Raw genomic sequence first — 14,477 nt, forward strand, 5'->3', positions numbered from 1 at the left:
TTCACAACATTGTAAAAGCTGCTCTAAAATGATTGGAGTCCAGCAGAAGGACTTCAGTTCTCTCTGGAAGAAGTGAGTTATTGATATGACCAAACAAATCATGAGCCAACCAGAGCACATTGTGTCCTCAGAGTTTCTGTTGACGGCCTCTGGGCGGCGCTATCATTTAATGTGCAAAGAATCATTTTCTGTTGTCTTTCATACCTTAAATCATACCTTCAGCTATGAAGCTGCTAATCACGGATAAATCTGATTTTAATCATTGTGTCATCTTTAGATCGATTATGGCTCCATGTTTTTGCTATTCTGCTGACTCATTTTATTTGTATATATTAAAGTGTGGAGCTTGTCTTTGCTGCAGACCGACACTGTGAGCCGCTGTTTTTCATCATTAAAACAAAAAACAACAACAAATCATATTGAAAATCAATATCGATCCATATGGGGGAAATAATCGTGATTATTTTTTCAGCCCTAGACGCAACACTTTAAAAAACGATGGACTTTGTTGCTGTTTATGGGGCAAGGCTGAACTTAGAAAGAATAACAAATATCATGGAACACCCGCTGTATGGTAGTTTGGGATCAGAGGTTGTGGGTAAAGACACGCACATCCACAGGTCTAAGTAAGTGTGCAGGATCAAGGACTGAGAAATAATTAGAGAATAAAAGATCCGCACAACTTTGTAGCTCCTGAGCTTTTTTCATGCTCACCAAGTAGTGATGTTTCGGGCCTTAACCCTTCTTCAGTTTAGAATCAGACCATAATTTTAAAGCACTTTCAAGGTATGATGCATACACTTAAATATATAAACTGTCTACAGCTTTTAGTCTGCATCTCTGTAAATCCTATGCCTCTCCACAAACCCTGGTATATTGTTCCTCCTCTTTTCAGTCAGCAGCACAGGAGATGGCTGTGATCAGGCTCAACATCAATGGTTTACTGTAATTGTCTCACTTTATTTGACTGTAATTGTTTTTGAGCTGGAAATAAACTCCGGTCTGACTCCTGCGATCATGTGATTGCCCTTCTCCGATAAGAGGATTAGCGCCGTCTCCCCGTCTGTCCCTGTGTGTCGGGACCTCAGACATGAAGCTGCTCTGGACTCTGCTCTTCCTTCTCCTGCTCAGTCCCTGTGAGTCCAGACCTCCTGAGAGCACCTCTGTCTCTCCGCCTGCACAGGTATCTGCTCCCTACTCCTCTGCACACACAGGCACACATGAAAGGTCTAGTGAGGGCAGAGGGAAATCTGACTAAACAGTGACCTCTGGTGGGTTGAAAAAGGCATAACGGCACATAGCCAGTGTAAAAAAAAACAACAACTCTGGGCCTGTTCTTGAGAAATGAGAACAAAATAGTAATTAATGAGTATTTTAGTGTTTCCACGGGGTTTGTGTGGGGAATTAAAAAGCCTTAAAGGAACAGACCACTGTTTTTCCACACTGTGATATGTTCTTACCTGAGCTTAGACAAGTTGATGCGTACCTGTCTGGTCTTTGTGCCTGTGGAAGAGCGTGGTAGCTTCTAACTTCACCCCGTTTGGAGCTATAGGAATACATTTGGAGAGGCCAAATGCTAGCAACATCTTTGGTCGTTTTGCGTGACTGAGGACACACACAAAGGCCAGACAGGTACACATCAACTCGTCTAAGCTCAGGTAAGAACATATCTCAGTTTGTAAATATGGTGGCCTGTTCCTTTAAATGTCATTAAATTGGTCATTAAATCTAGATTTCTTAGAAAATGTGATTTTTCTTTAGAAAGAGAACCCACTCAATGACATTTTTACTGCATTCATTTGTCAAAAATACAAAAACTATGATCTAAAACTGATTCGGCAGTTCGGCAGACATGCTTTTGCCCAAAAGTTTCAAGATTTAATTTTTTTTTTTTTTACATCATAATGTTCCCTCATCCGTCGGTTTGATTGAATGCTTAAGAAATGAAGAAATTAAACATGCCAAGACATTTTGCATTTGTGGCATTAAAATGGCATTTAAAAGCGTTACATTTGACTTGTAAAAACCCTGTTACAACATGGGCTACTTGAAGGACAAAACAAATTTGATTCCACCAGTTCCGAAGAGAAGAGCACCTGGCACTGCTTCCATAAGCCTGTCTTCTGCAGGTAACAGGTGAAGATTCTTGTGTTCCAGGTGAGCCCCACAGCGCCCAGCTCAGACCAGCGCCGGTTCCACAGACTGCCAGGACTCTGCCGCCGCCTGAAGAGACGCAGGATCACCGTCATGGTACCACTTTAGACCCAGTTCAGACTGAATGGGGGCGTTAAGTCTCTGCGTGAGTCACCTCCAAAACAACCGGGCATTTGTAAAGTGATTTATGATACCAAAAATGTTAACGTCACTGCAAAGTCCAACATTTTTTACACACAAGAAAAAATATCTCATCGCTCTCAAAATTAGATGAAAAACTTACCTTAAAGGCACACTATGTAACATTTTGAATGATACTGTTGCCAGCAATACAACACTGACAGTGCTATTTGCAGAGGGATCTCACATTTTCCCACTTTTTCATTGCTCACATTTCGTCACATTTTTGTCTCTTTTTCATCACATTTTTGTCTCTTTTTTTCATTGCGTTTGTTGCGTTTTCTTCTGTATTTTTATGATTAGTCCCTATTTTGACGCTTATATCAAGAAGCTTTTGTATTTGGGTAATGCCCAACTGGAGAAAATGTGCTGGGTTCAGGTGGGGGTTAAAGTAGTAAAAACTATAGTGGGGAATTGAGAGTGGAAGAAGGTGATGGAGGTGCCTGCAGCCAGATGATCCCAGCTCTTTATTTGTTTGGTCCTGTTCTGAACCTGTCCTCTGTCCTCAGTGTAACCTGGACAAGTTCTGCTGGCCCCCCCTGAGCCGGGACCAGGAGCAGGACCAGGAGCAGGAGCGCAGTGGGAGCAGGCCTGGGCAGGTGTGCCGCTGTCCCCGAGGCCAGCGCTGCTCGCACTACTTCATCCACAGTTTGTGATAGAAACCACTTTACTCCAGGATTTACACTGTTTTTCTAATCTGGGCCAGAGGCGAGAAGAGCAGCTGGAATATTTACTCAAGAGTAACTTTACTTTCAAATTACTTTACTCAAGAAGTAAAAAGTACCTGGGGAAAATGCTACTTGTACTGGGTAAAAGTCTGATTTACACTTGAGTAGTGATAAATTAATTTTATAAATGATGAAACAAGACATGAGATGATGTAAGAATCAAAGGAAACGCACAGAGAGATTTTTTTTTCTGAAGAATAAAGTTCATGAAACGTAAACACCGTTATTTGATGTTACATGAAGCTTTTACCACTGAAATATTTACTCACTGTGGAACTATTCTCTACTCAAGAGTACAGATACTTCATGATAATCACAGGTTGGTAGTACTTAGTTACATTTACTGTCAGAGTACTTGAGTAACTATTTGAAGAAACTGTATTTAATAGAGTAGTTTTATCATTCAGTACGTTTTTCTTCTACTTGAGTAATGTAATGAAGTATATTTACTCTTGCTTGAGTAAAAATACATTTTAAAGTTACAAAAGATTAATGTCGACCTAAAATTTGTAGTTTTGTCCCTTTTTCTTCAGAAATATATATTTGAATACATTTTTTATGGTGTTTTTTTTTTAAATATGAGGATATTCAAATTATTGCAGGTTTTGTTCTTCATTTATGTCACAAATGAAACATAAATCCAACTTTTTCACTCAGTTACTCACAGTACTCAAGTAACATTCACAGGGTTCACAGGGTATTAACTCTAGTGTGTGATTCATGTGAAAACTTAAAGGCACACTGCGTAACATTTTTGGATTATATTGTTGCCAGCGATACAAAACATGCTCCTAATCACCATCTATGACACTGAGAATGCTGTTTTTTTGCAGTGAGTAATCAAAGAGTCCCATATGGGTGCCTTTAGTCCACATCACAATGGAGACGAGACGTAAATGTTATGCAGTTGTTGTGATTTTCCAATGTGCATTTGGGTATGAAAATATTTTCATTAAAACATATTTTCTTTGTTTCTGGTTGGTGTGCATTTTTTTTTAATCAACTATTTTTGGGAAAATAATTTAGAAGTAACTGTAGATTTCATGAACATCAATAACTGAAAGACAAATAAAAGACTATTAAAGAAGAAAGCATCACCAGTGTTATTTATCTGAAACAGTTTAAAGGTGCATTATGCAACTTTTTATGCCGAAAATAAAGTTGATATTTGTGCGTATTTGACCTTGTAGTGACCCAGTAGCCTTATGAGTGGTCAGCATAGCGCCTTTACTTTCCATCACAGTGGCCTCTACAACCCTCCAGGATCAATAGTTTTGTAGGTTTTCTGGCGAGAGGCTCCGTCGGCAGTGAAAACCATCCAAACAAATTATCCTGGAGCGTCCTACGATGGTAGTAAAGGCGCCATGCTGACCACTCATACAGCCACTGGGTCACTACAAGGTCAAATACGCACAAATATCAACTTTATTTTCGGCATAAAAAGTTGCATAATGCACCTTTAAACTGTTTCAGATAAATAACACTTTTAAGAAAAAAGAAAATGAGGTGAGAACTTAAAAAAATCAAGATACTACATCGTACAACGTAAGTTATAAGTTGCACAATCGACTCGAAATAACTGACAAATCTACTCCTGGGATTGAAAGAATATTCCATCATTATTATGTTCGATGATCATCAAGGGGCGACCTCCAGCACTCGCACTTCCAACGCGACAGGTGAGTCCGGAAGAACCGTGGGGTTGCTTTCAAAATAAACTCTTATTTCATTCTTTTAAAGGGATAATAACGTTTAAACCAAGTTACGATCGGTTTGAGGTCTTAGCTTTCAAATGAGGCGTCACACGGGCTGTGAGCTCCAGTCCAGAGGCTTTTAGATTGGGGTAAAGTCATTGGAGAAAATGCGCTCGGTTAAATTGGGAGGTAAGAGGTTAAATTCTTGTGCTCTTATTCTGAAAGTCTCCCGGCCGGTGAGCGTCTGGGTGAACGCTGTTTCGCGGTAGGCTAGTCGGTGTTCAGTCGGTTTCCACGGTGGGTCCAGTTTTGTGGTCTGTCCCGGGACACTTCTCATTCTTTACGGGGTCTGGACTGTTGTTCCCGCAGGACTGGGCTCGGTTCGGGTTCTGTTTGACCCAAAATGGCGTCTGCGCCCAGAGATGGAGGTGAGAGGCTAGTGAAGATGCTGCTCACGGTTAGCTCTAGCTGAAAAAACAACAACACTTATTTACGCGTGTTTTTACACCCAGAACCTGAGCAAACCCGTTCTGTTTGAAAACCTTTAATTGTCTCTTTCACCATTCTTCAAATCCCCCGCGTCTGATGTCGGTGTTTTGAGATCTGCGCACTTGCTAACGGGGATAATAATGCTAAGAGTTAGCTGTTAGCTTTGGCATATGGGTTTACAGGTTGTTTTTGTTTTTATGGCCTCTGTCAATATAAAGTTATTTAGTTTAAGTGGTGATTTATAACCGTAACACTATAGAACATGTAGCGCTGGCAGCCGTGGAAATGATTTATATTTATGTCAGCACAGCTACCAAGGCAGCTAAAGGCTGTTAGCATTAGCTTCATTTGTAAACACTGCCACAAGACGAGATGATTAGAGAATGACTCACTGACAACCTCTTGAATCGATTATACATTTATTTGGTAAACTTTAGCTTTTGTCTTCGTGGATCTTGGTCTTATTGACAGTTGAGTTAAGTTGTAGATTTAAGAGAGATGACGGTAAACGTGTTGGTTATAACTAAACTAAAAGCATTGTAGTGTAAGACGGAGGTTCTCAACCTAATAACGCGCCTCATAATTGAACTACTGAGTCAGTCATGACTAAATAAACCAGGACAAGTCCAGACTTAAACTTAAAAGGACCCAGTGTCACCACAAGAATGGTTCCAACTTCCAACCCACAACACAAGACCAGTAGATTAACAATGCCCCTACTATGGGAGGATAGTTTGGGATGGGGTTGTATTACGTGGACTTAAATACATATATATGTCATATATATCTGTGAGGGCAGCTGAAGGATTATCTGTATGTAATGTAAATAAAAGGGTAGATAGTGTAGTTAGAATTGACACAAAGCTATAGTATTAGTAAGTATTAGTAAGCTATAGTAAGTATTGTACACTGCATCAGCTTTAAACTTTGCTTTGTAACATGTCTCATTACCTATTCCTTGTCAAATAGATACAATAAAATGCTGCGATCTAACTTTTAATTATGGTGAGGGCATCTGCAGCACAATATATCGCCACTTTGTTTTCACAAAATTACATTTTCATTTCGCAAGACGTCACAAATGTTCTGTGTGTTTGACAGAATTTGATGAAAAAATAACAACTTTCTTTAGAGTAAATTTATTGAAATCACGCTATTGAAGTGGTTTGGTGAAATATGTTTTCATTTTGTGCAACCCTGACACACCGGAGCAGAAGAGAATGGGATTGAAGCAAAAAGATATGTTCAATATGTCTATTGTTTTTCAGGTTTAAATACCAGACATGGAGCGCCGCAGTGAGATGATGCTGTTGAACCGGGGCTGAACCAGGACTAAACCAAACTGAAGCCTGAATCGAACCAGGACTGAATCCTCCTGACCAGACCTGGGCACACATTCTGGAACAAACTGTGATAAGATGAACTAACTACAGGACCGCACCAGGGCTGAAGCAGGACTGAACTCGGGGCATAAACCGAGCCCTCTGCTTGGCCAGGGTGGAGGCCGTGGAGGCGTCCCATTGGAGGAGGCTGATGGAGGGGGCGTGCCGGGTCCCTATGGCCTGCTGTCGGCCGCGGATGCTGCTCCTCCACGCGCTGTTCTGGGGCCTGGTCTCTCTCAGGTCTGGACGTCACTCGGTCTGCAGGGTCTGACGGGGTTCAGGTTTAGTGGTTTTCAACTGATGGGTCACTAGTGCAGCAGATGAAACGAGCATGACGTTTGGCATAAATCTTCTCCATAAGACAATTTTTGAAAATGACTGAGTCCACTTTTATTTTTTTATCATGGGTTTCGCTTGTCTGATCATTAGTTTATGCATTTGCTTTGGCTTAGAGTCAACAAGTAAAGGTCAAAGGATTTGTGTTTAATATTTTATAGAGGAGAGATGGAATCCAATATGGCCCCCACTAACATCAAAATGTATTTCAGGATTCAGTTTGTTGAATGTGATAGTTTTTCTATGCAAGTCTCTGCACAATTCAGGAGGTGGTTTATTACATGTATAATTACATATGTATGTTTACTGCACCACAGGTCACACTGTGACTTCACTGCTGTGTAACTCAGCCTGGGCCTCAGTGTCAGCAGATCTTTACCAATGCTGTACCGAGCTCTACTTTGTGTACAATAGTCGACTAGTATTAGTACTGGGTGTAGTTTAGTGCCCCAAATGCTGTCTAACAGCCCCATATCAATGAGTTGGTAGAAATAGTTCTAAGATCTAGTTAGACTTAGACAGTGCACAGATCACACAGGACTTAAATGACACTGGATGAATGATCGGGCGAGGTGGAGGATTACCCAACCTACTTGTATCCCATACAGAAATGTGCACATCATTTTTTTCATCTTGGAATTTTTCGTAGACACCCAGATTTTTTTGACAGAGGGTTTTAGTGAGCACAATGTTTTAAGTAGTAGTTGATGGCCCCCTTTTATGATTCATGTTTGAATCAACAGCTCCATTTTGTTGTGTAAATGCTCTTTTCAGTCTTATATATGTATTGTATCGTGTCCCAAACCACCGCCTGGTTTTCCCTCCACATGAGGTCTGACCAGTGTCTACAGTTCCATCTGTTTCATTTGGTCCTCTCTGTTGCAGAGTGTTCGGAGCGGCTCTGCTCAGCGAAGAGCGAACTACAGGTGAGCAGAGCATGATGGGAGATGTAGTTTACTCCGACTGCTGGGCTCTAACGTGTGCTCTCTCTCTGTTAGCTGTGAAACCTGTGGCTACCCCCTGCTGGCTGATGGAGGAGTTCACCGTGACTAGAGCCTGTGCCCAGTGCAACGCCTTCGAGACGGTCAGACCACAAAACATTTCAACAATAATATATCCTAAAATCACGCCACACATTTCACTCTCAATTCCTTTTAACTACTTTTCCCTCTATATTTTCATTGGATGCCTGTATATTTTTATTATTCATTATTATTTTGTTGCACCATTGGACCAAAGTAAATCTTCATTTATGAAACCCTTCACTAACAATAGCATTAATTTGTGATTTTGATTGTAAATGTTTCAGAAGTCGTATCCCAGTTGTTCTCAGACTGGATTCTACGAAAGAGTCAACTGCACCAAATCCAACAAAGATGAGGTCAAGAGGTAACTCTGCTCCTCAGTACCACACTGGGGTTTAGTCCGGCTCTAACCCCGTCTGCTCTTCTTCAGCTGCAGGTCCTCACAGATGGAGGAGCAGAGTTTCTGGCACTTTGAGGCCGTGATGCTGTCCCTCACCGTGCTGTTCGGCGTCGTGGTGGTGACCCGGCAGCGAGCCCTGGACCGACTGGCCTCAGAGAAGGTCCGCCGGCAGATCGAGTCCATCTGAGCCAACTCTGAGCCAGGACCGGACCGGGACTAAACCAGGACCTAACAAAGACCCGAGCCTTTTAAACTTTATTTAAACCAAACACTTTTACTTTGATTTAAGCTTTATTTAAAACCACTTTGAGGATTCTTTGACTGTTATGACGTCGTCGCGGCTCTGCTCGGATCAGCCCCTCAGACGGACGCTCTGCTCTCATTGGTTAAATGGACTGGATGGTTTGTAGAGTTTTTTTGTTTTGAAATAAAATGATAAACTGATTCGGTTTCTTTCCTGTTTTGGCGCCTCTGCGGGACATGATTGGGCTGCTACAGGACGTCCTCTGTGTGGCCCTCCCTTTAAACTACAGTAGTGAAGGATCTGCATCAGTATCCAGTTTATTCTTCTGAGAAATTATGGCTATTCCGTATGAGATTTTATGGAAAACAGAATTGTCTGGGAGGGGTGTAGAGTATACTTCAGGGGTAGGCAAGTTTGTGTCACGGAGGGCCAATTTTCTTCATTTCCAAAACGACAAAGGCCGAAACTCACAATTGTAGCCCCAAGCAAAGCACCTCTTCTCTACAAATATAAGTTTTGCACATAATATATGACCTTATGTGGTGTTTTGCTGGGAAATATGAAAATATAGACAGTATTTTTCACACTTTAGAGTCCTTGTCACGTATTTGGTCTCTGATTTATGAATAAATGTTTCTTCAAAATTCTCTTGGGGGCCAAAGGTTTTATGCTGGAGGGCCGAATTTGGCCCCTGGGCCTGACATTGCCTACCCATGGTATACTTCATACATGGTTTATACAGGCAGAATGCAATGCTTTTTAATGCCCAAATGCTACATTGTAAAGCCACAAGCGCAGAAAAAAAAATCGGTGCATGTTTCATGTCTTAGGATTTGCAAATATTTCATCAGGGTAAAGAAGTGGACAAAATGGGCAACTTTTAGGCAAAAAAAGTTGGTAAATTTAATCCAAGACAGCAACTTTATGTGTTTTGGTATTTCCGATGAACCTACACAGTAGAAATTGTGGAGCCATGTAATAGTTTTCTAAGAAATTTTGATTTAATGCCCCCAATTTAATGCTTTTAATTTAAGGCCTTGATTTTGAATTAAAGGGATATTTCAGGATTTTTGACATAGTGCCTCATTTTCTCGTTATCCAGAGTGTTGCTGGTACCTGGATATATTTTTTTTGTAATTCATGCAGTTCTTATATTTGAAGAGTTTCGTGGCGCTAGGCTAATGCAAGGCTAGCGCATTTCTATGGTATCAGCTAGCCTGCATTAAAACAGTCTGACCCGCTCCACAGTGCACCTGAGGCAAATCACTTATAACACCAGACTAACCATATAGCCATATAAATGTGTCAACAGAATCATTTTTGAAATACAACTGACCTTGCATCACATGAATTACTGCATTTTGAGGGACTATTTTCTAGCAGATCTATCGACACAGACATTTTTTTATATGGTTAGTCTGGTGTTATAAGTGATTTGCCTCACTTAGGGGCACTGGGGATTGTGTCAGACTATTTGTTTTTTAATGCAGGCTAGCTGATGTCGTAGAAATACGCCAGCCTTGCACTAGCCTAGCGCCACATAAAAAAAATATCTCCAGAAATCAGCAACACTCTGGATAACTATGTCAAAAATCCTGAAATATCCCTTTAATGTCCCACAGAAACCCTGTTCATACCTTTCTAATTACAACAATTTGTATTTTCAAAATTGAATTTATTATGGAAAAAGTCCTCAGTGCAACAAACACACCAAGAGGAAGAATCTATATATAATTAAATATTTGAATATAGACCTGAAACATCATATAAACATTAAAAAAGTCTTGGTCAGGACAGGGTGAGGTCCAGAACGGGGACGGTCCTTGGTCAGGACGGGGTAGGTCCTGGGTCAGGACGGGGTGAGATCCTGGGTCAGGACGGGGACGGTCCTGGGTCTGGACGGGGTGAGATCCTGGGTCAGGACGGGGTGAGATCCTGGGTCAGGACGGGGACGGTCCTGGGTCTGGACGGGGTGAGATCCTGGGTCAGGACGGGGTAGGTCCTGGGTCAGGACGGGGTGAGATCCTGGGTCAGGACGGGGTGAGATCCTGGGTCAGGACGGGGACGGTCCTGGGTCAGGACGGGGACGGTCCTGGGTCTGGACGGGGTGAGATCCTGGGTCAGGACGGGGACGGTCCTGGGTCAGGACGGGGACGGTCCTGGGTCAGGACGGGGACGGTCCTGGGTCAGGACGGGGTGAGATCCTGGGTCAGGACGGGGTAGGTCCTGGGTCAGGACGGGGACGGTCCTGGGTCAGGACGGGGTGAGATCCTGGGTCAGGATGGGGTGTGGTCCAGGTTGACCTGAATCATGAAGTCCCTGAGGCTGTAGACTCGGCCCAGACCCTGGTCCTGGTCCATCTGGATGAAAAGGTCCAAGTTGGAGTTGGCCTCTGAAGTAAAAGGGGAGATACTGTCACTGTGCCCTTGGGCAAAGCACCCCAACCCCCCACAGCACACTCACCTGGGGTCTGGATGGGGGGGTAGGCTGGAGGGGGCATGCTCCAACTCCCGTCCGGTTTCTTCATGTGCGATCGATCTGAGGAGAACTTCTGCAGGAACAAGTCAGCAGGAATGGAGCGGATCCTCCTAAAACAGAACCAGGACCAGAGTGAGACCCAGAGTGAGACCTACAGGACTTTGGCCAGGCTGAACCGAGCGGGTCAGGGTGCTGTCTTGCCATTCATCATTTTTGTTTTGGGAAAAGCAAAAAATATGGTAGACGTGTTGTTTGGTGATAAATTGTGATAATGACTATAATGACTGATAATTGCTTCACTTGTATTTACAGTATTTTGGTGATATACAGAATGAATCTGTGTATGGTTTGTTCAAGGATAATTGGGCATTTAGTCCAAATCTAAACTAGAGCAAATCAAAGCATTTCTGTAATTTTTGTTAATAGAAAAATAATAATCCTAATCAGACGTCTGATATGTTAATGGTAATGAACCGAGGCCCCAGTAATAATATATTTACTCTATGCAAAGAAATCTGTTTTGATTCTACAGCTAAAATGACATAAAAAGCAAAAATATTGGTTGTTTTCAGGTTCTAGAATGTGATGATGCCACACTCTCATGTGGGGGGCAGGAGCCAGTTGTTCCTATTAACTGCATTACACTTTCACAAGTAGCATCTAAAAAGAAAATGTATGAATCACAAATATGATCATTAATATCATTCACTGTACAACACCAAATAATCTGCTCAAAAACGTAACGTAACGTAATTGTTTTGCACATAAGCTTGGTAATGCCTTTTACATTACCGTGCTTAAAGGGATATTTCAGGATTTTTGACATAGGGCCTCAGAGTGTTGTTGACTTCTGGATTTTATTTAATTCCTGCGCCCTAGGCTAGCGCATGTCTATGGTAAGAGGTAGGCTGCATTAAAAACTCCACAGAGCATCTGAGGCAAATCACTTATAACGCCAGACTAACCATATAAATGTCTGTGTCGATATAATATTTTTTGAAACATAACTGACCTTGCATCACATGAAATACCGCATTTTGAGGGACTATTTTCTAGCAGATCACTCCGCCGCCGTGTACCTTACAACCACAAAGCTGATGCTGCTCAAATAAAAGTTATTTTAAATGCAAAATGGTTAGAATTATTTTATTGACACAGACATCAGTAGTCTGTTGTTATAAGTGTGCACTGTGCTTGGGTCAGACTGTTTTTAATGCAGGCTACTAGTTACCATAGACATGCACTAGCCTTGCGCCACTGAACTCTTCAAATATAAGAACTGCATGAATAAAATAAAAAAAAAATCTCCAGAAATCAACAACGCTCTGGATAACTAGGTAATGAAGACCTATGTAAATAATCCTGAAATATCCCTTTAACATACTAAAGAACCCATGAGAAATGCCTAATAAAAATCTAATATCGGGCCCTCTGTGGGACTGGACTCACCTGTGGTACTGCGGGTTGAGCTCCTCGTCTGACCTCAGGGCCAGAGCGCTGTACTCCCGAAGACTGCAGGGAAAGTCCAGAACTGAGTCCAGATCGAAGACCAGGGGCTCCGGTCCATCCGGTCCAGACCAGAGCAGGACCACGTGGTAGTCCTGCAGAAGAACCAGCTCAGGGTCAGAGTCGGGTCAGGCAAACTCAAATGTAAACTGAGACAAAAGTCTGACCCAAACCACGGGGAAGTCTCCTCGGCCAGACCTCTGCTTCCAAAGCGGGACCTGCCCACAACCAGGATCACGACCAGACCAGTTAGACCAGTCGTATTCTTTCTTTACGCACTCCTGTTACTGTCGAGGGAGAAGTCCTAATCGGTGCTTAATCCAACCCTATCGTTTAAGGTCGTACACATTAAATACACTTTAGTTTAAGGGGCACATTCATCACAAAGTCACAAACTAAAGACGTTTAAACACAAAGCTTGGTCCTTTGAATTCATCATCATGATCATGATTAATTACTCATGATCATTAATGATTTAGTTAACTGTGTTAAGTACTTATGGATGAAAACTCATGAACTCATGTTACTGCGTAATGAAGTCATCCATGAAGTCATGATGAATTCATTGCCCTTATTATAAAGCATTTTTGTACTGTGATTATTCGAGTAGTTAGTTGTATTTATTATTGACTCACAGTGGTTTAAGAAGTAGCAGTAGTAGTAGTAGTAGTAGCAGTAGTAGTAATACAGTAGTACTCACAGTCCTGTTGTGGTTGGAGATGAAGAGCACCTGAAACTCCTGGAGTGGAGCCTCTGAGCGGAACCATGAGCACAGCTGCCACACGTTCTCCTCACTGTCGACCAAGAAACCGGAGTCAGGCCCAGGCCGGGGTTCAGAGGTCAGTCAGACAGCCAAGCTTGTGTTACCAAGTTTCTCAAAGCGCCACACTGTAGTCATTAGTAGTCATTAAATATCGGATCGGACTTGGATCGCAATTTTGCTTTCAATACAAGGCTTTTTTTTTAATCATACAACTTTGTTTTACAGTGACAGTTTTGCAGTAACAGCACGGTGGCACAGCGGTTAGCGCCCGTGTCTCACAGCTCGAAGGTCCCGGGTTTGATTCCCACCTGGACGAGGCCTTTCTGTGTTGCATGTTCTCTCCGTGTCTGTGTAGGCTAGTGGTAAAAACATGTACAATAGGTTAATCCATCAGCCAGGTGTTCCTGACCATCAGCCTGGCTCCACATCATGGAGATGGTCCCTGAGAACCAGCCCAGAGAACACATTTCTCTACAGAGATTAATAAACAAATACAATACAAGCACTTTGTTACATTTTGTGTTAAAGCACTGTTCAATCTAAACACCTCAGTACCCTTCACACCCTGATAATAATACTTACCGTATCATGATATGTATCAGATCGTGCCAGAAGTGGATTGTCCCAGCCCGAGAAGTCATTATTCACTCACTCACTCACTCACTCACTCACTCACTCACTCACTCACTCACTCACTCACTCACTCACTCACTCACTCACTCACTCACTCACTCCTATTGTACATGTTTTAGTGGCAGAGGAAGCCCACAGACTAAACTCCACAGAAATGGCCTCTTCCGGCTGAACTATAGCAGTGAAGCACACGCGCTAACCGCTAGGCCACCGTGCCGCCACAACAGTAAAACATCAGCTGAGACCAACACTTCTCCAGTCCCAGTCCTGCAGTCCTGCAGTACTACAGTATTACAGTATTACCAGTAGCAGCTGGTGTACACGCAGTCCTCGCGCTTCGGAGTCTTCATCCCAAAATAAAAGCATGCAAAAAACCGAAACGTGCTTATTTCCTTAACGGGCGCGCGATATAAAAAACAAACAAACAAAAGCACACGCTCTTCTTCAGGTGTTTTAGATCACATG

The 14,477-nt window shown here is 42.4% G+C and overlaps 3 protein-coding genes across 4 annotated transcripts; 2 read left to right on the forward strand and 1 right to left on the reverse strand.

Annotated features, from left to right (window-relative positions):
• The first annotated feature begins 949 nt into the window (after positions 1-949).
• LOC306973716 (uncharacterized protein) lies at positions 950-3,049 on the forward strand. The gene is made up of 3 exons (XM_079570719.1): positions 950-1,183; positions 2,158-2,250; positions 2,844-3,049. Exons 1-3 carry the CDS (start codon positions 1,091-1,093, stop codon positions 2,988-2,990), a joined length of 333 nt encoding a protein of 110 aa, XP_079426845.1. The 5' UTR covers positions 950-1,090; the 3' UTR covers positions 2,991-3,049.
• Positions 3,050-4,982: 1,933 nt separating this feature from the next.
• Positions 4,983-8,832, forward strand: jtb (jumping translocation breakpoint). Its single transcript, XM_079571350.1, has 5 exons — positions 4,983-5,184; positions 6,514-6,867; positions 7,849-8,047; positions 8,273-8,352; positions 8,419-8,832. The coding sequence occupies exons 2-5, from the start codon at positions 6,779-6,781 to the stop codon at positions 8,573-8,575; spliced, it is 525 nt and encodes a 174-aa protein (XP_079427476.1). The 5' UTR covers positions 4,983-5,184; positions 6,514-6,778; the 3' UTR covers positions 8,576-8,832.
• A 2,055-nt stretch (positions 8,833-10,887) lies between these two features.
• ntaq1 (N-terminal glutamine amidase 1) lies at positions 10,888-14,455 on the reverse strand. Of its 2 annotated transcripts, XM_079571128.1 has the most exons (6): positions 14,316-14,455; positions 13,317-13,410; positions 12,784-12,834; positions 12,560-12,711; positions 11,096-11,220; positions 10,888-11,024 (listed from the first exon to the last, which is right to left on the reverse strand). In XM_079571128.1, the coding sequence occupies exons 1-6, from the start codon at positions 14,360-14,362 to the stop codon at positions 10,909-10,911; spliced, it is 585 nt and encodes a 194-aa protein (XP_079427254.1). In that variant the 5' UTR covers positions 14,363-14,455; the 3' UTR covers positions 10,888-10,908. The 2 variants fall into 2 exon arrangements, with proteins under 2 accessions (XP_079427254.1, XP_079427255.1); XM_079571129.1 differs by lacking the exon at positions 12,784-12,834.
• Positions 14,456-14,477: the final 22 nt, after the last annotated feature.

Source organism: Gobius niger (genome assembly GCF_951799975.1).
Source record: "Gobius niger genome assembly, chromosome: 14".
Lineage (NCBI taxonomy): Eukaryota > Metazoa > Chordata > Actinopteri > Gobiiformes > Gobiidae > Gobius > Gobius niger.

Bases quoted from the DNA above. Each gene is read 5' to 3' on its own strand.
- ntaq1 (XM_079571128.1), bottom strand. From the start codon at position 14,362: ATGAAGACTCCGAAGCGCGAGGACTGCGTGTACACCAGCTGCTACTG. The intron at 12,712-12,783 runs GTCAGACTTTTG...GTTCTTCTGCAG, and splicing joins GAGACTTCCCCGTGGTTTGG to GACTACCACGTGGTCCTGCT. The intron at 11,025-11,095 runs GTGAGTGTGCTG...CTTTTACTTCAG, and splicing joins CCCCCCCATCCAGACCCCAG to AGGCCAACTCCAACTTGGAC.
- LOC306973716 (XM_079570719.1), top strand. From the start codon at position 1,091: ATGAAGCTGCTCTGGACTCTGCTCTTCCTTCTCCTGCTCAGTCCCTGT. The intron at 1,184-2,157 runs GTATCTGCTCCC...CTTGTGTTCCAG, and splicing joins CTGTCTCTCCGCCTGCACAG to GTGAGCCCCACAGCGCCCAG. The intron at 2,251-2,843 runs GTACCACTTTAG...CTCTGTCCTCAG, and splicing joins GACGCAGGATCACCGTCATG to TGTAACCTGGACAAGTTCTG.
- jtb (XM_079571350.1), top strand. From the start codon at position 6,779: ATGGAGGGGGCGTGCCGGGTCCCTATGGCCTGCTGTCGGCCGCGGATG. The intron at 8,048-8,272 runs GTCAGACCACAA...TAAATGTTTCAG, and splicing joins AGTGCAACGCCTTCGAGACG to AAGTCGTATCCCAGTTGTTC. The intron at 8,353-8,418 runs GTAACTCTGCTC...GCTCTTCTTCAG, and splicing joins AACAAAGATGAGGTCAAGAG to CTGCAGGTCCTCACAGATGG.